Consider the following 23,403-nt stretch of genomic DNA (forward strand, 5'->3'; position numbering starts at 1 on the left):
TACATCTGTCCGTCATGACCAGACCTACAAAAAAGTCTCAAGCATCAAGATCCAAAAAGACACAGGAAGTCTGCCTTTTGGCTTTCAAACCGCCATTTTAAGATCATTTACCAGCTAAGATGAACTCCTCTGAGAGAGTTTTTGAAAATTCAGCCCCCGGAGCCAGTTTCAATTAGCAGCATGAAATTTGGTACATCTGTCCGTCATGACCAGACCTACAAAAAAGTTTCAAGAAACACTGCCTGAAAAAACACGGGTAGGTTTGAACTTGCCACTTCCAAAAACAAATAGGATTCAGATGAGCCTTGGCGGAGGTCGACGTACTACCTTTTGCGTTCATAAAACAACGCAGCTACAGTTCCGTTTGGACTTTTTCTTGTCCGCACACTCACATTCCCTTTGCTGTGAAGTTTCTACAGTGTGGACGCTTAAAGACTGAGGCAGCGCTAAGAAATACACACAAAGTTGAAAATAAGACGTCGGTTGCGAGCTGACTGCAGCCGTTTCTCAAACGCGCACACACAGCATGACACGCACTCAAATGAGCTGACCTCCAAACACTGTGTTTTCGCCGCCAAATTGTCCTTTCAATCCTGCCTGCCAAAGCGGCAGCCACCAAAACAAAGTGCTTGCCTGAAATAAAGACAAAATACAGCAATACAGTGCAGCGCTGCCTTTTCACACGGAAACCAGCAAAGGAGGACATTGCATCCATTTTCAAGCCTTCATTCCTTGTTGCTATTTTTCACACAGGACATTGATTTGGCTTTGACACAGAAAAAAGGCATCCATTTTGTCTTCCTTTTTTCTTTCCCCGCCCTCAGGAAAACTCCGCCGGCGTCAGTTCTACTCGCAGCCGCTGGAGAACGGCCGCGTCCTCACGCAGGGGTCCACCTTCAGCTATCAGGACGTCCTGGACCGCCTGCTGGTCTACACGCCCGAGACGGTCAGCGGCGGCGTGGACGAGTTGGCCTTCAGCGTCACCGACGGCGTCCACGCCCACGCCGGCGGACGCCTGCGCTTCACCATGGACGTCACCCGCAGCGAGGGGCCGCGGATGACCGTCAACAGGGGCCTGCAGCTGCCGGCCGGTCAGTTCAATGGGAAAAGCGCTTTGGGGGGGGGGAAGTCAGCCCGTTTCAACAATCGACAGGACATTTGGTGGGCGTGTCTACCAAAAAGTCAAGCAAAAGTCAGCCATTTTGGATTGAAGAAGGCAAATCCTGGATAAGTATTGGGAGCTAATCATAAAAAAAAAAAAACAGCTCACAAAATGAATTCTACTGATTAACATAACATTTGGTGGCCATGTGACGCATAATGACCAAATTGAGCAGGAAGTCGGCCATTTTGGTTTGAAGCAGACATTTCAAAAGTCAAATTCTGGTACCCAATTAGCCCCCGACACCAGTTGTACTGATCAAACGGAAATTTGGTGGACATTTCTATCGTAGCGGGATAAAGTCTCAAAGATCCCTGCTTGGAATTGAGCAGGAAGTCGGCCATTTTGGTTTGAAGCAAACAATTTGGGGCGAATTCCAGGACTCAAGCAATACTTCCAAACTTCTGGTCGGAAATTCGCCCAAATGAACCCAAATTCGAGATGCACCAAGTTGGTTGCACCAAAATCAAGGTTATTAATAACCAAGGCTAAAATTGAAAAAAAAAAATCAGCATGCTATAAAACAAATGAAAACGGAATTTAAGATGCAAAAGTCCAAACAAAATTTTTAAAAAAAATCGATATTCCAAAGAGTCCCCAGAAAAAGTCTGTGCTGCATTCCTCCGTTTCCTGCAGGTTCTTCGTCCAAGATAAGCGAGCAGAACCTGAAGGCCACCGACGTGGACTCGGACAGTCTGAAGCTGCGATACGTCCTGACAAAAGATCCTCCCAGCGGCAAAGTCCAGCTCAGCGCCAGCGGAGGCCAACACAAAGTGTCCGCAAAAGGTCCCGTGCGCAGTTTCACGCAGGAGGACGTCAACAAAGGTTGGTTCAAAGCCTTCGGGCAAGGCAGGCGATTGCTTAGGGGGCCCTTAGATAGCAGGGGCCCCCACTGATTTGACACAAACCGCATATCTTTCACATTAGCGGTGCAGCAATGACAAGTCAGGTGGGGGGTGGGGGGATGGGTCTTAAAAAAAACAAAAAAAACAATAGTAGGGTTGTATGATTATTTTTGTAAATGATCATTAATAGTAGTAATGCTTTTATTCAAAAAAGAGCATGTATAGTAAGGCTTTTTTTTCTATTAAAAAGGCTATATTTATTTATAGTATATTCAAGTTTTTTATTTTTTACAAACATGTCATTTGTCATTTTGTTTTCCTGTTTTCTGGCTCTTGCTCAAGTTAAACAAACAAAAACAAAAGTCACTTTAATGGCGATTGTTTATTGAAGATTTTGAAATGAGGCACTATGTATGCTATAAATGGCCGCTGGGGCCCCCAATCTTCTTGCTTGGGGCCCCTGGGGGGGCAATGTTGCTCCGCCACTGGCCTCCAGCGAGTCTTTTTTTTGCGTTTTGCGTTGCAGGTCTGGTGCAGTACAGCCATGAGAAAGGCGAGAAGGGAGGCAGCCACTTGTTCAAGTTCAACCTGGTGGACCCGGAAGGCAACAAACTCATCGACCAGTCCTTCTTCGTCAGTGTGCTCGGTGGGTCCAGTTGAAATGTCCGCTTGCCTCAGCGCAACTTCCTGGAACTGATTGCCTCGTTCCTCGCTGGCGTTCTTCTTCCTGGCACGCGCTCGCAATTTCGCGTCTGTCGGATCGCTCGTCTTTGCCGGCATCCATCGTCTCCGCTTTTGTGCAGATTGTGTCAGTCCACATTTATTTTCTCCCTCTCACTTCTTTTCTATTTACTCCAACTCCGTCGGGCCTCCCGAGATGATTTCAAAATTGCAATATCCCTCAAGAACATGAAAGTTGCCGGGCCTGTCAATCATGAGCAAAGCCTCGCCAAAGTCTGAAGCAGCCGCGCCTTAAAAGGCACACTAAGTCTTCAATTTCAGTTGTAAGAGGCAATTTGGGGTCAATTTTGTCCTTTTAACTCATTGACTCGCAGCCATTTTTCACTGAAGCAACCCCCTTCGCTCCCAGCTGTTTGACTGGATTTGGACTGATTTGGCAAGGCCCACACAATATTGTGTTCCATTGCTATCAAAACACGGAACCTAATTTCTGTCTGACACAAAAGTTTGTCATTTTTGTTTCTGGCAGCCATCTTGGAATCCTTTGGACCGTGGGCTTACCCTTGATTGATTGATTTTTTGACAATTCAAGTTTTACTTGGCACAATGAAATTTGTTAGGCATGTCCTTCATGAGTAAACAAAAATATCTCAAAAAGCCGTGCTTCAAAAGACGCATTATTGTGCTTCTTCTCGTGTCATTTCCAGAAATCCTACAAAAAAGAATTCCTCCTTCAGTTTTTTTCAAATTCAGCCCCCAAAGCCGGTTTTGCTTAGCAACGTAAAATGTGTCTATCATGAGTAGAGCCACAAATACATCTCAAGAAGCTACGCCACAAAAGCCCCGAGGAGTCTGTCATTGGATTTTGAAGCATCCATTTTAGTGCCGTTTATAAAGAGGTCACTCAAAGACAGTTTTAAAAAAAAAAAAAAAAATCAGCCCCCAAAGCCAGTTTTACTTACCACAAGAAAGTTGAGCAGACATGTCTTATCGTAAGAAGAGCTACAAAAAAGTCCGGATAACACGTATGGGTAACCTCGACCTCCTTCAAACGTGTGGCAGCCATTTTGTCCAATCTGACGTTTTTGTCTCCCGTGCGTCTGCCGCTGCAGAGGACCGCCTTCCTCCATCGGTGGTGGTCAACAAAGGCCTGGTCCTGGACGAGAACTCGGTGAAGAAACTGACCACGCTGCAGTTGTCGGCCAGCGACCAAGACAGCGAACCCGGCGAGCTTCTCTACCGCGTCACCAAGCAGACGGGCCTCGGACACTTGGAGCACGCGACCAACCCTGGTCGGTGCAATACTCGATTAGGTTTATTTACAATTACGGGTGACAAAATTAGTGTGTTAACTTTGAGTTCCTTCAAAGTTCCTTTAACGACACAATTTTTTTTTTTAACGCATGATTAATGCCCGCCCCGTTTTGGGGGAATTCCAGTCGCAACACAGCAGACACGTCCGCGTCGAAATTGACGATTAATACATTTAATAATAATAATACATGTATTTGTGGAAACTGGGGCCAAGTTGTATTTAACAATTAAAAATAAAAAAAAGTTACTTCATGTTAAAGATTAGATAGCTGTCACCAATGTCTAACAAATGCAATTATGCCATCTAGTGGCAGAAAAATGACCTCAACACTTGTTTTTTTGTTTTTTTACAGTACAGTACATCTTTTTTCATTTCAACTCAGTTTGATGAATTTTATGAAATGACTCAGATGCAACCATATTTCTATTAGTTTAACATTTTTTCCACTTTAATGTTAAGACTATGAACACTTTATTGTACATTTTATTGTACAACAGTAGAACAGATATAAAATGTGCGATTAATTGTGAGTTAACTACTGAAGTCATGCAATTAATTCCGATTCCAAATGTTACTCGCTTTGGTCATTAGGCCAGTAAGTTAAAAGGGAGCAAAACCATCCAGACACGGAAACATCTGATGGAAGATTGAACGGTTCTGAAAAGGTTTCGGGTCTTTCTCCCGTCACCTGTGTGACAATCTCACATCAATTTTGTTTGCGTTCTTCTGGGCTTCAAGAATAGTTGAGACCTTGTCAATTGTTGGGTATTTATTGTGTCTTAGGTTTAGCTTAGTTGAGCTTTTCCAAAAGGTTGAAAATTAAGGAACAGTCGCGCTGACAATAAAACCTCACAGAATTCACGTTGAACTGTTTCGATCTTGCAAAGCTTTTGAGAATGAGCGGCTTGGAATCAACGTTTCTCTCATTTCTTTGTCTTTTCTCATTTGGCTCCCTGGTACGAGCCAACCATAAATAATGTGAAGTATCTCTTCGCTCCCTAAAAGCACATTTCAGCACGCAGCTGCAGCTCATTACCGGCCGTGAAAAAAGGCTTAATGTCTCTTGTAGCCTCTTGCGACTAAATTGCAGAGTGATGCGGCGTCATTACAATCACAATTAGAGATGATTATTCTTTCAAATTGGCTCGTTAATAAGCAAGCCTTTTCCTTTTAGTCGGAGACGACTTTATTGTCTCCTTAAGATGATGAAGGACGGGAGGCGCCAAAAAACAAGGACACGGACGACAATTGATTTGCAAACGAGGGGGGTGGGGAGTAAAAAAATTGCGCTTCTTTCGGGACCCGCAAAATATTGTCTTCTGCCCACAAAATCAGCACCATAACTACAAAAAAAAGATTTAGAGAACTTTGTCACCTGGTAAAAAAAGAAGACAGAAAAGCAGACATTGATCTCATCATTTCAAAAATGAACTCAATTAAAAGGTATTGAAACGTATGAAATAGAATTTTTCGCAGGATTATGTTATTCTTGTGAATTTGGATCCCGCCCAGATGAACAGCGATTGTTGCTTTTTCCATCTTGCAGGCGTGAGAATTGACAGTTTCACGCAGGCTGACCTGGCGTCCCGAAGCGTCCAGTACGTTCACACCAGCCAAGAAGAAAAGCACGCCGACCAATTCTCCTTCACGGTGTCGGATGGCACCAACGAGGTCACCACAAAGCCTTCTTGTTTTGTTTCATGCCAAAAAGTAGTTGCTTAATGTGAAGAAAAAAAGATGCCAGTAAAAGGGATTCAAATGTAAACAAAAATTCCAAGGTAAAGTTTTTTATTATTAGCACTAAAACGTACACTAAATCATTTTTGAAAAATATGGCTTCAAAATGTATAAAACAATTTTAAGTACTAAAATATTTTTTATAAGTAATATTAAAAGGCAGGACAAATATAGAGAAATTATAAGGTTTGAAAAGTAATACATTGAGTTTTGAAAGGTATTTTTTAAATTTTATGTTAAAGTAAAAGTAAATCAAAACAGCAAAAAAAAAAAATTAAAGTCAATTAAAAGGAAAAGATCAATGACATTTTGCAAGGTGTTTTTATGGTAGCATTAAAAGCTAGTTGATGAAAAATGTAAGAATTTAATTAGTAATGAAAGGTAATTGTGAAAGGGTTTTTTTATATAGAAAAAAGTAAAAAGTTTGGTTTTTGTCTTAAAAAAGGAAAGGTAATTAAAAAAAATTAATTAAAAAGTTTATAAAAGTTTTTTAAAAAAAAAAGGAAATATAATATATATATGTATATGTATTTAAAAAAAAAAAAAAACATTTATTAAATTTTTTTTAATTGATTTGTTGGATTTTTTAAAAAAAAAAAAAAAGGAGAGCAATGATGATGTCAAATCGAATGAACAATACTGAGCTCTCCCGAGAAAAAAAAAAAGAAAATGAAAAAAAAAAAGGAAAAGTAGTCAGTGAATATTGCGTGCAAAAGAAAATATGCAATTAAAAGGTATTGACGTGTGAAATATGGAATTTTTCAAGGTAATGATTTTTTTTAATTATTAACACTTAAAGTACAAATTAAAAGGTATTGAACTTAATTAATAGGTTTTTTTTTTACTACTAAAAGGTAGTAAATAAAAAGTGTAGATAAGACAATATGAAGGTGAAAGTTTTTTGTAATCATATTAAAAGGTTGTGCATTTAAAAAAAAAAAAATTAAGTTGGTTTTGAAAAGTAATAAATTGAATTTTGAAGGGTATGTTTGTTCATCAAAAGGAAAATGTCAATGAAACTTTATGAGGTATTTTTTAGATAATAGATTAGAATAGATTAAAAATGTAAAAATGAAATATGTAATCAAAGGTCATTTTAAAAGTTACGTATCGAAAAATACTAAACTAAAACAGCAAAAATGAAGCCTATTAAAAGTAATAGTAGTAACGAGGTCAGAAATGTTCTCTTCCTTGATTGTTCTATTTCACGCGGTGGCGGTCTCCAGGTGGCGCAGACGTTCTACATCACCATCAGACCCGTGGACGACTCGCTACCCCTCCTCCACGTTCCCGGCATGCGCGTTCAGGAGGGCGTGAGGAAAACCATCACCGAGTTTGAGCTGAAGGCCACCGATGCCGACACGGAGGTTGGTGGCGCGTACCCAAACCTTTTTGGGGGATGTGTGAAAGGTTCCGAGGAAGGAGGAGACGGCCGCAAAGTTTGCCCCCCCAAATTTGTGTGTGATGTCGCCCGTCATTAGGCCGAGTCCGTGGTGTTCACGGTGGTGCAGCCGCCGCGCCACGGCGCCATCGAGCGCACGGGCAACGGGCAGCACTACCGGCCCACCGCCACCTTCACCATGGACGACGTCTACCAGAACCGCGTCAGCTACAACCACGACGGCTCCAACTCGCTGCAGGACAGCTTCGCCTTCACGCTGGCCGACGGCACCAACCTGCTCTTCGTGCTGCGGGACCCCCACGGCAAGGAGGCGAGTACGAGTCAATTTCAGAGGCAATTCAAAAATGATGAACGTGTGTGCGCGCGTTTTTAGATCGTGACGGCGGCCCCCCAGAAGTTCAAGATTGAAATTCTTCCCGTGGATGACGGCACGCCGCGGATCGTCACCAACCTGGGACTGCAGTGGTTGGAGTACATGGACAACAAGGTCAGACTCGCGGGAAACCTTCATTTCATACCTCGACACTTGTTACAAAACCCATACTTGAAACTTAATACCATAACACTTTTAAAACTCTGAATTAAAAACCCAAACCTTGTTTTCAAAGCCCATGTCTTGCTCGACACCCTACCCCTTGTTAGAAACCCTAAAAGTCTAACTCATTCCATGTAAAATCCTAACCTTTATTTGAAATCTTAGCACAGGCTTAAAAGCCAAATTTGAACTCTCAAACCTGGCTTACAGAGGTGGCAAATCCAGGCCCAGAAAGTCAAAACCCTGCCACAGTTTGGCTTTAGCCTCTGATGCTAGCTAGCTTCCTAGCAGGTAAACAAGCACCATGAGAGCTAGCTAGGCTGGCTAGCATTTGGGGCTAAAGCCAAATTGTGGCAGGGTTTTTACTTCCTGGGCCTGGATTTGCCACCTCTGCTGGCTTGACACACTTTGAAACGTTTGTGAGAAACCCTAACCCAGTTGTGAACCCTAACACATACCCTGATTTCAAATTTGAATCCTTACATAAACTCTAAAACACACTTAAAACCCTCATATGAAAACGGTGACCCTGGCTTGAAGCCCTGATCTTTCTTTGAAATGCTAACAAATGCTTAAAACCATCATTTGAATCTCTAATCCAGGCTTAAAACCTTTTTTGAAAACTATTTTGCTCCCTAACTTGAAACCCCCTATTTGGGAGCCTAAACCTAGTTTAAAACCTTAACCCTGGCTTGAAACCCCAATTGAGAGACCTATTTCATAATTTTGGAAACCCTAATCCTTGTTACAGGCTACAAACCTTAACTCTTGTTGGAAACCCTTACTGTTATTAAAAACCCTATCATCGGCTCAAAACATGGCTTTCAATCCCTAACCCTGGCTCGAAAGTGTAGTTTTAACCTTTAACCTTGACTTTCTAAAAAAATAATAATAATAATCCAGTGTTAAACCCTATCTTGAAACCCTAACTCTCTACAACGCTCATTTTTCATTTCTTCTTTGCAATGAGGCTCAGTAAAGATCACACTGTTTGTGTTACAGCACCCCCTGCTGGTGTAAACACTTCAGTACAAGAAGAGCTTTGTCTTTTCATTGACATTTTTCAACCCAATTTCACCTTTGATTGTATTCCCTGTGTTTGTCGTTGTTGTTTTTCCTGCGCAGGCGACCAATCTGATCACCAAGAAGGAGCTGCTGACCGTGGACCCGGACACGGACGACGAGCAGCTGGTGTACGAGGTCAGCAGCGAGCCCAAGCGCGGCTTCCTGGAGAACAAAGCGGCGCCCGGCGCCCGCGTCAGCTCCTTCACGCAAGGTGGCGACCAATCTTGAAACAAATCAGCAGGAATTTCAAAGGTAGCAATTTGAAATGGACTGAAAGATTGCGAACCCGTTGAACCCTTCAGCCGCCATCAACTTGGGCCTGATCCGCTACGTGCTGCACGAGGAGAGCGCGCAGGAGACCATGGACAACTTCCACTTCCTGGTGAAGGACAGCAAGCCCAACGTGGTCGGCGACAACGTCTTCCACATCCAGTGGTCGCTCATCAGCTTCCAGCACCAAAGGTTTGCGTCACAACCGTGCGGCCGACGCTCGTTTACATTTTTGCTTTGATTGGATTTGAAGTATTTCTTACCTGCACTGGAAATGATCTTATAACGTCACCGGGAGGAAACTTTAACTTTAAAATTTTTTAATCGATATATTTTTAAATCAATATAATAAATAAATGAAAAAAAAATATATATATATATATATATTTCAATTAAATATTTATATTTGTATTGAGCAAACAATAAGTATTTTTTTTTTTGATACAATCAAATCTATTTAAATCCTTACAACTGTAGAAATGAAAAGAAGTTTGAACATTGATTTAAACGTCTTAAAATGTTCAAATTAAACATTACTAGCAATTGGAATTTTTTTTAAAAATGTATTTAGATCATGTAAAATCACTGAGGTCATGAAAATAAGTCTGAAATGTAATTTTTAATTCTTTAATTTATTTGCTACTTTGATTAAAAACAAATACATTTCATTTAGAGATTGAAACAAAAATTTTTTTTTTAAACAAACAAAATAACCTCATCACTTTGAGGAAGCAAAAAAGAAGTCTGAAATTTGGATTTATTAAATGTAAAATCCAAAATATTTGTAAAAAACTACAGCAAATAAATATTTTCGTCATACATCAAACTTGATTTCAATCAAAAACATTAGTTTTTTTTGTTTTTTTTAATTGCTTGTAGCAGACAAAAGGTGTGCAAATCTGAACCGGGACTCGAAAACTCCCGTTTTTGACCCCAATTGTGTTGCGGCGGCAGTTACAACGTGTCGGAGAAGGCGGGCACGGTGGCGGTGACGGTGAAGAGGACGGGCAACCTCAACCAGTACGCCATCGTGCTGTGTCGGACCGAGCAGGGCAGCGCCACCTCTGGCGGCGGCGCGGGATCGCGCCCCGGGCAGTACGACTACGTGGAATACGCCGGACAGGTAAACGCCACAAGATTAAAAAAAAATTCTTCTGCTGTATTTAGGGTTACAGTTAGCTTTTATTTTTGTTTTATTTGTACTATCATGAGCTGAGTTTTTTTTTTCTTCAGTATACTGCTACAAGAGCATTTTGTTTTGTATTTTCTATTTTTGTTATCATTTTATGTGTACTTTTTATTGGCCTATTTGTATTTTATTTATACTGATACTGGCTTAGTTTTTCTTCTTTTTTATTGTTCTAATTGTTAGTTTTTTTTTTATTTCACCAGGCTTAGTTTTTTGTTGTTGTTGCTTTTATATTGTTCACTGATTGTTGCAGCAGTCGGGAATCATATGGTGATCTATGATCTATATTTGCTATATTATTTGCACGTCCACTGCGTTCCACTTCCTTATTTCATTTATTTGTTTATTTTTTTGTATTTTACTGGCTTTTTTTTTAATGCTATATTTATTTATTTTTTTTATATTCCTGGGTTTTCCCTTTTACTGGCCTATTTGAATATTATTTTATTTATATTTATACTGGCTTATTTTCTTTTTTTTTCTTTTTTATTGTTATAATTGTTTATTTTATTTTTATTTCCCCAGGCTTAGTTTGTTTAGATTTTATTTAATTTTTTATTTTTTGCTTTCGTGGGTGTTTTTATAATTGCTATATTATTTGAATTCCACTTGCTTATTTCATAGATTTTTTATTTTATTTTTATTTTACTGGCTTTTTTTTTTTGTATTTGTAATGCCATATTTAAGTTTTTTTTTTATATACTCCTGGGGGGTTTCCCTTTTTAAAAAATATATATTTTTTATATTTCACCTTCTCAATTATTATTATTTTTTCAATGATTTTCTTTTCTGATTGATTGCTTGCTTATTCTCATGTCAGCTGATTTCTTTCTTCTGGACGGCATTTTCACTTTCAGGTGCAGTTTGACGAGCGCGAGGACGTGAAGGTCTGCACGGTGGCGCTGAACGACGACGTGCTGTTCGAGGGCGTGGAGAGCTTCCACGTGGAGCTCAGCATGCCCGTCTACGCCCTGCTGGGCCCCAACACGCGCGCCCTCGTCAACATCAACGACACCGAGGACGAGCCCACGCTGGAGTTCCACCGCAAGACCTTCCACGTCAACGAGAGCGCCGGTGTCGTTCGTGTGCCCGTCGAGAGAAAAGGTACACCCGAAAACCACTTTGATGGGTCAAAAAAAGACTTTTGGGCTTTTTGGGCTTACACGTTTAACCCCAAAATTTTGATCAAACAAATAACTCTCAAAGCAACCCAAAATACTGGATTATCTTGTACAAAACAACCCAAAAATGTTCTCAGAATTGTTACAAGAACCCAGATTGGGTCAAAAGGTACCTACTCTACTTCAAATTTATCAAATAAAATGAAAACTATTATTTAAAAATAACTAATCAAATAAAATATTTTTTATTAAATCAATTATATTTTAATATCATGAAATGTCAAAAAAAGACAGTTTGACTATTTTCTTTTGATTCAAACGAATCAAATATTTTAGAAGTTAGATGATTTAAGAAACAAAATAAAATATATTTGATTCAATGACATTTTCTTTTGAGCAATAGTTGAGTACATTTATAAAATCAGAAAATGATCATTTAAAATAAAAAAACAAAAATTAACGTTGAAATCGGCGCCCAACGTTCAAACTGTCGTTTGCATTATTCTGAAATGTTATTTGTGTTGTTTCCCTCCACCCAGGCGACACGTCCAGCACAGTGTCGGCCCTGTGCCGCACGGTGTCCAAGTCGGCTCAGGGCAGCAGCCTGCACGCCCTGGAGTCGGGTTCCGACTACAAGAGTCGCGGCGCGGGGCCCGAGAGCCGCGTGGTGCTGGGACCCGGCGTGGCCATGTCGACGTGCGACGTCACGCTGGTGGACGACAGCGAGTACGAGCTGTCCGAGGAGCTGGAGCTGGCGCTGTCCGAACCCTCGGACAACGCCCGCATCGGCCGCGTGGCCGTGGCCCAGGTGGTCATCGACGGGCCCAACGATGCTTCCGCCGTCACTCTCGGCAACGACACCTTCACCTTCGGCGAAGACGCCGGTACCCTCGGCTATTTATTTATGCCATATTTTATCACGATTGTGTCCATTTAGAATGGTACACAAAAAAGCAACAAAATTGGGTTGTTTTGTGGGTTATTCATTTCACTTAATGAATAGCCCAAAAAGTTGGGTTAATAGAATCACCCAACTTTTTGGGTTATTTATTTAACCCAAAACTTGGGTCAAATGAATAACCCACAAAACAACCCAATTAATTTTTTTCTCTGTTCAACCTTTTGGTTATTCATTTAACCCAAAATGTTTGGTCACTGAATAACCCACAAAACAACCCAATTTGTATTTTTGGTGTGCAAAACAACCCCATTTTTGGCTGTTTAACTATTCATTTGACTCTTTTTTTTTTTTTTGGGGGGGGGGGGGGTGTTACAGCAATTACACAAAAAGTCCGGTACCTTTTTGACCCAATTTGGTTTGTTTTTGACCCAACTGTTTTTGTGAAAAAAATGGGTTGTTTTTGTATATAACGAATTTTGGGGAAAGCAAGTGCGCTAAAATTGACCCCAGTAGTGGATCTGTCCCTTTATGACCCGAAATTGGTATTTTTGACCCACCTGTCTTTAAGTGTAGAATATTTTTGGGAGATACGATCATCTTAGGAGCCAAAAGTATTCCAAAGAGCCGTCTCCAAATACTCCTATTTATTTTATTCTTCCTTTTTACCGTATTGTCTAACAGGCACCATCGAAATTCCGGTGCTGCGCCACGGCAGCGACCTGTCCTCCGTGACGTCGGTGTGGTGCGCCACCCGGCCCGCCGACCCCCCGTCGGCCAGCCCCGGCGTGGACTACATCCCCAGCTCCAAAAAGGTGGAGTTCAAGCCCGGGAGAACCCAGGAGGTGAGAACCGGCCGTGCTCGGGAATCGGCCCAAGCTGTCGGTCAGCCTGAGCGTGATTTTTTTTTTTTTTTCTCCCGGCAGACGTGCAGTCTGACCATCCTGGACGACGTGCAGAATCCGTCCATCGAGGGCTCCGAGTCCTTCGTGGTCTTCCTGAGTTCTCCGCAAGGGGCCGTCCTGCAGGAGCCCTACGAGGCCAACGTGGTCATCGCCGACACTTTCCAGGACAGTACGTCCACACCCATTCTTCTTCCGCATTTTGCATCTTTAACTCATCCACTCAATCTGCTTTACTGGATTTGGACTGATTTTGCAAGGCCCACACAATATTGTGTTCTATTGCTATAAAAACAGGAAAGCTACCAAAAGAAAGATTAGAGTCTCTTCTTTCATCAGGAAAAAAAAAAGTTTATTTCTTCCTGTTTCGGTTTTGCAGCATTAAAATATAGCTCAGTTTCATCATTATTAAAAAAATCTATTTAGAACTGTGGGAAAAGAGCTTTTTTGCAACATGACCCTGGTTGATCTCTTTTGCTGTGTTGCCACCTGCTGGCCGTTTTTGTAATAACTACCATTGCTTTAACCGTTCTCTTCAGTTAAGAGGCTGCATCAAAGCCTTCTGTATACTCTAGTATAAAAAATACATCTTTGGGAGAATGCTAATATTTAAAATAGAACTTATTTAAACGTTTTTGGGGAACAAATGAGTTCAAAAAAAACAAGTACCGTATAACAACAACAATTGTTCAATTGTAAATATTGCAAATGTTCAAACGTTTATCATGATTGTATTTCAATGTAACTTGAATGCTATTTTTTGGAATTCAGTCCCCAGCATGCAGTTTGCGAAGAGCGCCTACACGGTGAAGGAGCGCGACGGCGACCTGCATTTGCCCGTGGTGCGCACGGGCGACCTGTCCTTCACCTCGTCGGCGCGCTGCTTCACGCGCACCATGTCGGCCGCCGTCATGGACGACTTCCGCGAGCGCCCCAACGTGGACGAGTCGCGCGTCACTTTCCTGCGCGGGGAGAAGGTAGCGCCCGCCGCACCGTGGATAGAATAAGTCTACACACCCCTGTTCAAAAGCCAGGTTTTCGTGACATTAAAAAAAAAGTTCATCTGTTCTAGTCCTGACATGTATTTGTTTAATTTACTTTAGTTACTTTGTTGCAATCACTTTATTTACTTTGACAAAAGTGATTACAGTTTGTAGCATTATGTTGTCACAGTTACCTACTTAGTTGTTACCCTTCTTCGTTTTTGACCGGTTCATTCTGAAGCTGGACCTTATCTCGGTTTTTAATATATATTATTTTTATTAAAAAAAACTTAAATTCCTTTTCAGTTGAGTTGTGTAGATTACATGATGTCGCGATGTGGTAGAAAAGAAAAATTTATCTGAATTTATGGGGTGTGTAGACTTTTGCCACCCACCTTATGTGAGTGTTTCTGCACGTGTGCACGACAGGTGAAGAACTGCACGGTCCGCGTGAAGGACGACTCGGTGTTCGAACCCGAAGAAGAGTTCCAGGTTCACCTGGGGTCGCCGACGGGGGACCACTGGAGCGGCGCCATGATCGGCGAGAGGGACGTCGTCACCGTCACCATCACCAACGATGAAGACGGTGAGTGGCACAAATTGTGTTTTCATTACTTCATTTTGATTTCATCTTGATATGTTAAAAGTACGTTTTACTTGTTTAGTGTCAATAAATGTAGTATATCTATATACATATATATATATGTATATATATATATATATATATATATATATATATATATGTATATATATATATGTATATATATATATGTATATATATATATATATATGTATATATATATATATATATATATATATATATATATATATATATATATATATATATATATGTATATATATATATATATATATATGTATATATATATATGTATATATATATATGTATATATATATATGTATATATATATATGTATATATATATATGTATATATATGTATATATATATATATATGTATATATATATATATATGTATATATATATATATATGTATATATATATATATATGTATATATATATATGTATATATATATGTATATATATGTATATATATATATATATATATATATATATATATATATATGTATATATATATATGTATATATATGTATATATATATATGTATATATATATATGTATATATATGTATATATATATATGTATGTATATATATATATGTATATATATATATATATATATATATATATATATTAAAGTTTCTAAAACGTTTTGTAGCTGTGAAATAAGTATCTTTATTACTATTATTTGTTTTTTATTTCGGTAGTAACAGAACATCTAAAAGTGTTTTAATTGTTAAATTTTAATCATTAAAAATTAAATGTATTGTTACTGTGGCTACACATTTACAAAAAAAAATACTAGTCACTAATATTAAGCCTAAACATTAACTCATCCACTTGCAGCCATTTTCACTGACGTTAGTAGATTTTGCAAAACCCACATTAGATTGTCTTCTATTGCTATAAAAACATGGACCATACCAAAGGAAAGATTAGAGTCTCTTCTTTCATCAGGAAAAAAAAGTATATTTCTATCTGTTTCCGTTTCGCAGCAATTAGCATTAGAATATAGCTCCAGTAAATGAGCTTTTTTTCAACATAGTCCTTGTTGATCTCTTTTGCTGTGCTGCCAGCTGCTGGCCGTTTTTGTAATAACTACCATTTCTTCGACTGTTCTCTGCAGTTCAGAGGTTGCATCAAAGCCTTCTGTATGCGCTAGCATAAAAAAACTAACAAAAAAAACATTAAAACGTATAAATACATCTTTGGGACATTTAAAATAGAACGTAATTATACGTTTGGGGGAGCAAATGAGTTAAATGCTGCACTAAGCATTACAGGGTTTTTTGGGGGGTTGAAACTATTTATTGTTCAACATTTTTTGTCTCATTGAAATGTTATCAAATTAAAAAAAAAAAAAAACAATAATTGTCATTTCAAGCTCCCACCATCGAGTTGGAGCAGGCGTCCTATCAAGTCCGAGAGCCTCCCGGACCAGATGGCATGGAGGTCCTCAACGTCAAAGTGGTCCGGCGTGGCGACCTGGACCGGACCTCCAAGGTCCGCTGCAGCACGCGAGACGGCTCGGCCCAGTCCGGAGTGGACTACAACCCCAAGAGCCGGGTCCTCAAGTTCACCCCTGGTGGGTGAAAGGGGAAATAAAAAACATGAGTAATGCTAGAATGTCCTTGTGTGTTCACATGTCGGGTCCCCTCAGGGATGGACCACGTCCTTTTCAAGGTGGAGATCGTGTCCAATGAGGACAGGGAGTGGCACGAGTCCTTCTCCTTGGTCCTCGGCCCCGACGACCCCGTAGAGGCGGTGTTGGGCGAGATCACCACGGCGACCGTCACCATTCTGGACCAGGAAGCTGCCGGCAGTCTCATCCTTCCGGCCCCGCCCATTGTAAGGAGAACTTGCGGCGAAAACCTGTGATATTGAGAGGAAATACTTATTTATTTATTTTTAAATCACTTTGAAACCTACTAGAGGACACGTTTGTAAAGTATCAGGGATGTAACGATATCGGCAATATCGTGATATCGCAATATTAAAACTGCCACAATATAACGTCGTCGTCATGTCACGATATTAAAAGCAGCCACATCTGTTAGAAAAGCCGGGTTCGACTTCCATTTGTGCAGTTGTAGCACCCTCTGGTGGCTAGTTTTTTAGTGCAATTTAATTTTCACAAGGCATGTTTTGGCCCTTCTATGTTTAAAATCCACACTAATGGGCAGATGAAGGAGGAACGTCATATGCTTGTGAAGCGAGTCAATATGTGGAGGAACTCAATGTGTGCGTGTATTAGCAAGTGCCTCAACATATATATTATATATATATATATTTTTTTTATAAATAATATTTTTATAATATTTCTTCATTGCTGTGATGTACAAAAGCACAATATTGTGTGTGTGTTTTAGTATGAGCTATTTTTTTGTATCACTAATCTCCCCGTAATATTGTGATCATTATCACATTGTGACCTTCATATCGTGCTAAAATCGTATCGTGATGTTTGGATATCGTTACGTCCCGAGTACGCCTCGGCACGTGTTCTCACTCACTTGCTGTCAAGCGATGAGAAACTTTCGGGTAAAACGAACCCCGCCACGGTCCTCAGGTGGTCTCGCTGGCCGACTACGACCACGTCCACGAGGTGACCAGGGAGGGCAGCAAGAAGACGCCCTCGCCGGGTTACCCCCTGGTGTGCGTCACGCCCTGCGACCCGCACTACCCCAAGTACCTGCTGATGAAGGAACGCTGCGAGGAGGCGGGCATCAACCAAACCCAGGTGCACTTCTCCTGGGAGGTGGCGGCGCCCACCGACACCAACGGGGCACGCTCGCCCTTCGAGACGGTGACCGACACCACCCCGTACACGGGCGTCAACCACATGGTGAGACCACCCCAAACATTTGGGACAGTCCTACGTCTCGAGTCTTCACTCGTACACTGCCAAAACTCTGATATAAAAAGTCTACACACCCCTGCTCAAATGCTTTTTTTTTTTTGTGATAGAAAATCATTTGCAAAACTAGACAAAGTGCAATTTCTGCAGAAATTGCGTGGGAACGCTGAAAAGTGCTATTAGATGATTTATCTTGGTCTACACGCAAAACCAGGCATTTGAACAGGGGTGTGTAGACTTTATCTATGCGTAACAATTGTGCTTGTCAGGTGTTGGACAGCATCTACTTCAGCCGCCGCTTCCACGTGCGCTGCGTGGCGCAAGCCCGCGACAAAGCGGGTCACCTGGGAACGCCGCTGCGGAGCAACGTCGCCACGGTGGGGACCGACGGCTCCATCTGCCACACGCCCGTCACCACCGGGACCGCGCGGGGCTTCCAGGCGCAGTCCTTCGTCGCCACGCTCAAATATCTGGACGTCAAGCACAAAGAACATCCCAACCGGTGAGAGACAACTTTCCGGTTTGGAGTTGGTTCACGTGGACGGGTCGGGGGGCGGATTTTGCGCAGGAGCCACGTTTGAGTTCTAAAACAAACAGATGGGACGCGTCATTTGCAAATGAGGTTGAAATATATATTTTTTTATAATTATGAAAAATAGCTAATTTCAAAAATAAAATAATTGTTCTCTCTTCTTTTAAATGCTATTAACTCATTCACTGCCATTGACGGCTATTACCGTCAAAAATTAATTTTAACTATTTTTAACATTTTTTTGTATGTATGTATGAAAACCTAGAATTTTTTTATTGTACATTTAGAACAGATATGAAATTTGTGATTAATCGCAAGTCATGCGATTAATTATGATTAAAAACTTTAATCGCCTGACGCCCTGAATTTTTTATAATTTTTTTCTCTTTTTTTAAAAATTCATTCACTGCCTTTGACGGCTATAAACGTCAAAAATTCATTTGAACTATTTTTATTAGTTTACATTTTTTTCCCCACTTTTGTTAACAAGAGTATGAAAACCTAGATTTTTTTTTTTATTATACATTTAGAACAGATTTGTGATTAATCGTGAGTTAACTAGTGAAGTCATGCAATTAATTACAATTAAAAAATTTAATCGCCTCATGCCCCTAATTTTTAATAATCTTTTTTTTAATGAATTTATGGCAGTGAATGAGTTAACCATAATACCATTTGTATGTGAATATTGTACATATATGTTTGTTGATGTTAGGGTTTTTTTCTGTGTGTATTTTTCACGATTTTTGTGGTGATATTATGTGGTGCTGTCTGAATAAATTTCAATTCAAATCAATAAAAAAAAAAATTATTATTACTTAAAATTATTATAGAAAATAAATATCAAATATGCTTTAATTTTACTCATTTTTCTTTTATCCACAATAAAAAAAGCCACTAATGTAAAATTAATATAACATATATATATATATATATATATATATATATAGATTGCCTCAAGGCAAAAAACTCAACAAAGTTTTCCCACTCCTGCTGTTGACCGTCCAAGTGTCCAATTGTGTCCAGAATCCACATCTCGGTGCAGATCCCTCACCAGGACGGGATGCTCCCCCTGGTGTCCACCATGCCCCTGCACAACCTCCACTTCTTGCTGTCGGAGTCCATCTACCGGCAGCAGCACGTCTGTTCCAACCTGGTCACCCTCAAAGACCTGCAGGGTCTCTCCGGTAAATCCTTTCGCCAACCAAAACCGAGCGAGTTGCAGGTCACGAGTCGGTTTTGAGACTTGGCCATCAAGTTTCAAGCAAGTCCAAAGCAAATGGAGTCATTAATTGGGTTGAACAAGTCATAAGTCGAATTGAGCCATTGATGACTAGGGTGGGCTCAATCAACCCTGCCTCTGCCTCATTTTGTCCCCGCAGAGACGGGTTTCCTGGACGACGTGTCCTACGACAGCATCTCCCTGGGTCCGGGCTACGACCGTCCGTACCAGTTCAACCCCAACGTGCGTGAGGCCAGGAGCATCCAGCTGTACAAGCACCTCAACCTCAAGAGCTGCATCTGGACCTTCGACGCCTTCTACGACATGACGGAACTCATTGACGTCTGCGGTGGCTCCGTCACCGCCGACTTTCAGGTATGCCTCAATTTGCCTGACGACTCGTGCACAACGTAGCTGCACTCGCGACTTTCTGAAGACCTGCCAGACGTTCTTTTTTCCTACAATCTGGTCATTTGTCAGCCAGTTTGGCACTCGGACGGATACGTCTGCTTGTTAACTCATTTACTCCCAAAAAACGTATAAATATGTTCTATTTTAAATATCGCCAGTGTCCCAAAGACATTTTGTATGTTTTGTTTTTTTATGCTAGAGCATACAGGAAGCTTTGATGCAGCCTCTGAACTGAAGAGAATGCTTGAAGTAATGGTAATTATTACAAAACAGCCAGCAGGTGGCAGCAGAGTATAAGAGATCAACCAGGGCCATGTTGCAAAAAAGCTCTTTTCCCCACAGTTCTAAATAGATTTGTGAATAATGATGAAAATTAGCTATATATACTTAACTCTAATGCTAATTGCAAAACCAAAACAGATAGAAATAAACTTTTTTTCCTGATGAAAGAAGAGACTCTAATCTTTCTTTTGGAGGGTTCCATGTTTTTATAGCAATAGAACACAATATTCTGTGGTTCTTGCAAAATCTGTCAAAATCCAGCAAAAAAAAACGGGAGCGAAGGAGGATGCTTCAATGTAAATGTCTGTGAACGTGGAAACGGTAGACTTTCAACTTGAAGCTTTTCTGATCTTCCAGGTCCGAGACTCGGCTCAGTCCTTCCTCACGGTTCAGGTTCCGCTCTACGTGTCCTACATCTACGTAACGGCTCCGCGAGGTTGGGCCTCTTTGGAGCATCACACAGAGATGGAGTTCTCCTTCTTCTACGACACGGTGCTCTGGAGGACAGGTTGGCTAGTTTCAGTCGCTTTTAGTCGGACCAAAACCGGCTGGTGTGATATACTGACTTGATCTTTTGTGTTTTGTTTTGTCTTTCTCAGGCATCCAGACGGACAGCGTGCTCTCCGCCAGACTTCAGATCATAAGGATCTACATCCGCGAGGATGGCCGGCTGGTCATCGAGTTTAAAACACATGCTAAATTTAGAGGTCAGTTAATAAAACTTGAGGGTCTTGGCTTCTTCAGCATGTACTATTTGGTTTCGCCTTCCCTTCCTTTAGGCCAGTTTGTCCCAGAACACCACACTCTGCCCGGACACAAGTCCCACCTGTTGGCCCCGGACCACCTGGGAGGCATCGAGTTCGACATCCAGTTGCTTTGGAGCGCTCAAACCTTTGACTCGCCCTACCAGCTGTGGAGGGCCACCAGCTCCTACAGCAGGTCAGCCTCCTGAGTCCTATCTAGTCTTGCGAGGTTCACTGTGGTACAAGTCAAGGGGGTCGGTTGGATTGCGCGTACATCCCGCAGGCAAAAGAAACAGAAGACCGGGAAGACTTTGGACAAGAATTAGGAGTCGAGTCTGTGGACTGGATAAACAGCATCGCTGATACTTCTCGATGTTGTAGGATGTCAGAACGCTTCCCACTAAAAATGTGGAGTAGAAGTTAGGATTTTGCTTGTAGGACATTTCACTCAAAAGCTATTCCCAACAGTAACGATCCATGGACTGAATCATAAATATGTTACTCCCAATTCCCACTGACTGCGGTGCGGATGCGGTGCGGAAGGGATCCGCATGCGTTCTATTTTTCCGGATGCCGCCTGCGAATTTTCACAAAGCTGAAGAAATGACATGAGCCGGACAGGAAGTCGAGCGTCGGCATCGAGGTATATCCGGTATATTTCAAAGGAGAACTCATTTTTGGGGGGAGGGAAACTAGCTAACTACGTAGAATGACATTAGTCGGACATTTAAGACAAAAAACGAGCTCAGAATAAGTTCCATAGTTATTCATATTCCTGTTGAAAACACTGGCAAAAAGAGCTTTTTTGCAACATGGCCCTGGCTGATCTCTTATACTCTGCTGCCACCTGCTGGCCGTTTTTATTTATTTATTAACTAGCATTTCCTCGACCGTTCTTTGCAGTTGAGAGGCTGCATCAAAGCCTTCTGTATGCTCTAGCTTTAAAAAAAAAAAACATTAAAAAAAAACGTATAAATAAGTTTTGGGGAGTGAAGGACAAAGTATTCAAACGTATTTATACGTTTGAATGAGTGAACCTTGTTGGAGGTACAAACCCGACCTGTTTTGCACCCTACAGGAAGGATTATTCCGGAGAGTACACCGTCTTCCTGATCCCATGCACCGTACAGCCAACGCAACCATGGATCGACCCGGGAGAAAAACCTCTGTCTTGCACAGCTCACGCGCCAGAAAAGTATTTTCTTTGGAGAACCAAACGTAGACCCTTTGGAGTTCAAACTCATTGTTTTCTTATTTTTCTCCTGCTTCCGTCAGGTTCCTGGTTCCTATCGCCTTCCAACAGACCAACCGGCCGGTCCCCGTGGTCTACTCATTGAACACGGCGTTCCAGCTGTGTAATAACGAGAAAGTCTTCATGATGGACCCGGCCAGTACCGATGTCTCAATGGCGGAGATGGACTACAAGGGGGCTTTCTCCATGGGTACAGTAACTACTTACTCCTTTGACCTGAGCTTAAACCTTTAAGCAACTGACGGAAAATTCTTTAAAACTGGACTGAACCGGTCCTTCTGAAAAAGTCAAGTACCACATATGATACATTTGGCGTTCCGGTCTCTTTGCTGGTCCCTACAGGTCAGACTCTGTATGGCCGCGTGCTGTGGAACCCGGAGCAGTCCCTGAATGCGGCCTACAAACTACAGCTGGAGAAGGTCTACCTGTGCACCGGCAGGGACGGCTACGTTCCCTTCTTCGACCCGACGGGCACCCTGTACAACGAGGGTCCGCAGTACGGTTGCATCCAGCCCAACAAGCACCTCAAGCATCGCTTCCTGCTCCTGGTATCCAAACCTGCCTTGGATCTCATAGACCTCTTTGGGTTCTCTGTTCCTTACACTGGTCAAAAAAACAAAACAAAAAAAACAAGTATTTACTTGAAGAAACCTAGTAAAGTTTTTTCACTCAACAGGACCGCAAGCAGCCGGATGTGTGCGACAAATATTTCCACGACGTCCCGTTTGAGGCCAATTTTGCTTCGGACCTTCCGGAGTTGAACTCTTTGGCCGCCATGCCAGGAGTGGACGGATTTACCATGAAGGTCGACGCGCTCTACAAGGTCTGTAAAGCTGCTGGTCTTCTGTGTTCTCCAATCGATTTGCAGCCATCTTGTGGCATCTGTCGGCAGTTCCGAACCTTTTGGGGGGGGGCGTGTCAACTCCACACAGATTTACATAAGAGCAAATCTGATCTCAAGTTGTGATGACTCATACTTCCGCCCTCGTTGGTTGTCAGGTGGAGGCGGGCCACCAGTGGTACCTGCAGGTGATCTACGTCATCAGTCCCGAGTCGCGGTCCAGCCCGAGGATGGAGCGCTCGCTCGCCTCCCGGCTGGGCCGCCCCAAGCGCGACCTGGTGGACCGCAGCGGGCGTCTGACCCTGGACGAGTCGCTCATCTACGACAACGAGGGCGACCAGGTGAAGAACGGCACCAACATGAAGTCCCTGCGTCTGGAGAGCGGGCCCGGCGGAACTTTCCACGCCCACGTGGGCCGCTCGGTGGGCGGCGGGGTGGCCGCGCTGGCCCTCCTGGTCCTGGCCGCCTTGGCCACCTGCCTCCTGTTCCGACGGTGCCACCGGCAGGCCAAAGTGAGTCACAAGAAACCACACAGAAAAGTTTTTCTTGTAAAATTACAAA

At 41.9% G+C, this 23,403-nt stretch overlaps 1 protein-coding gene across 2 annotated transcripts in view; it reads left to right on the forward strand.

The window, feature by feature from the left end:
• The window catches only part of fras1 (Fraser extracellular matrix complex subunit 1), a 133,164-nt gene that overhangs the window by 105,859 nt on the left and 3,902 nt on the right, over positions 1-23,403 (forward strand). For both annotated transcript variants that reach the window (XM_077561359.1, XM_077561360.1), the window contains 31 exons: positions 825-1,091; positions 1,799-1,987; positions 2,534-2,653; positions 3,801-3,980; positions 5,550-5,674; positions 6,967-7,107; positions 7,222-7,452; positions 7,516-7,629; positions 8,803-8,953; positions 9,045-9,204; positions 9,967-10,135; positions 11,059-11,305; positions 11,862-12,206; positions 12,905-13,065; positions 13,147-13,294; positions 13,894-14,099; positions 14,535-14,691; positions 16,087-16,287; positions 16,363-16,550; positions 17,272-17,547; positions 17,829-18,061; positions 19,118-19,278; positions 19,474-19,688; positions 20,364-20,514; positions 20,606-20,713; positions 20,786-20,945; positions 21,828-21,944; positions 22,025-22,191; positions 22,344-22,549; positions 22,678-22,824; positions 23,001-23,354. In XM_077561359.1, the coding sequence (XP_077417485.1) occupies positions 825-1,091; positions 1,799-1,987; positions 2,534-2,653; positions 3,801-3,980; positions 5,550-5,674; positions 6,967-7,107; positions 7,222-7,452; positions 7,516-7,629; positions 8,803-8,953; positions 9,045-9,204; positions 9,967-10,135; positions 11,059-11,305; positions 11,862-12,206; positions 12,905-13,065; positions 13,147-13,294; positions 13,894-14,099; positions 14,535-14,691; positions 16,087-16,287; positions 16,363-16,550; positions 17,272-17,547; positions 17,829-18,061; positions 19,118-19,278; positions 19,474-19,688; positions 20,364-20,514; positions 20,606-20,713; positions 20,786-20,945; positions 21,828-21,944; positions 22,025-22,191; positions 22,344-22,549; positions 22,678-22,824; positions 23,001-23,354 (5,795 nt within the window). The remainder of the gene's footprint in view (positions 1-824; positions 1,092-1,798; positions 1,988-2,533; positions 2,654-3,800; positions 3,981-5,549; positions 5,675-6,966; positions 7,108-7,221; positions 7,453-7,515; positions 7,630-8,802; positions 8,954-9,044; positions 9,205-9,966; positions 10,136-11,058; positions 11,306-11,861; positions 12,207-12,904; positions 13,066-13,146; positions 13,295-13,893; positions 14,100-14,534; positions 14,692-16,086; positions 16,288-16,362; positions 16,551-17,271; positions 17,548-17,828; positions 18,062-19,117; positions 19,279-19,473; positions 19,689-20,363; positions 20,515-20,605; positions 20,714-20,785; positions 20,946-21,827; positions 21,945-22,024; positions 22,192-22,343; positions 22,550-22,677; positions 22,825-23,000; positions 23,355-23,403) is intronic.

Source organism: Vanacampus margaritifer, chromosome 3 (genome assembly GCF_051991255.1).
Source record: "Vanacampus margaritifer isolate UIUO_Vmar chromosome 3, RoL_Vmar_1.0, whole genome shotgun sequence".
NCBI lineage: Eukaryota > Metazoa > Chordata > Actinopteri > Syngnathiformes > Syngnathidae > Vanacampus > Vanacampus margaritifer.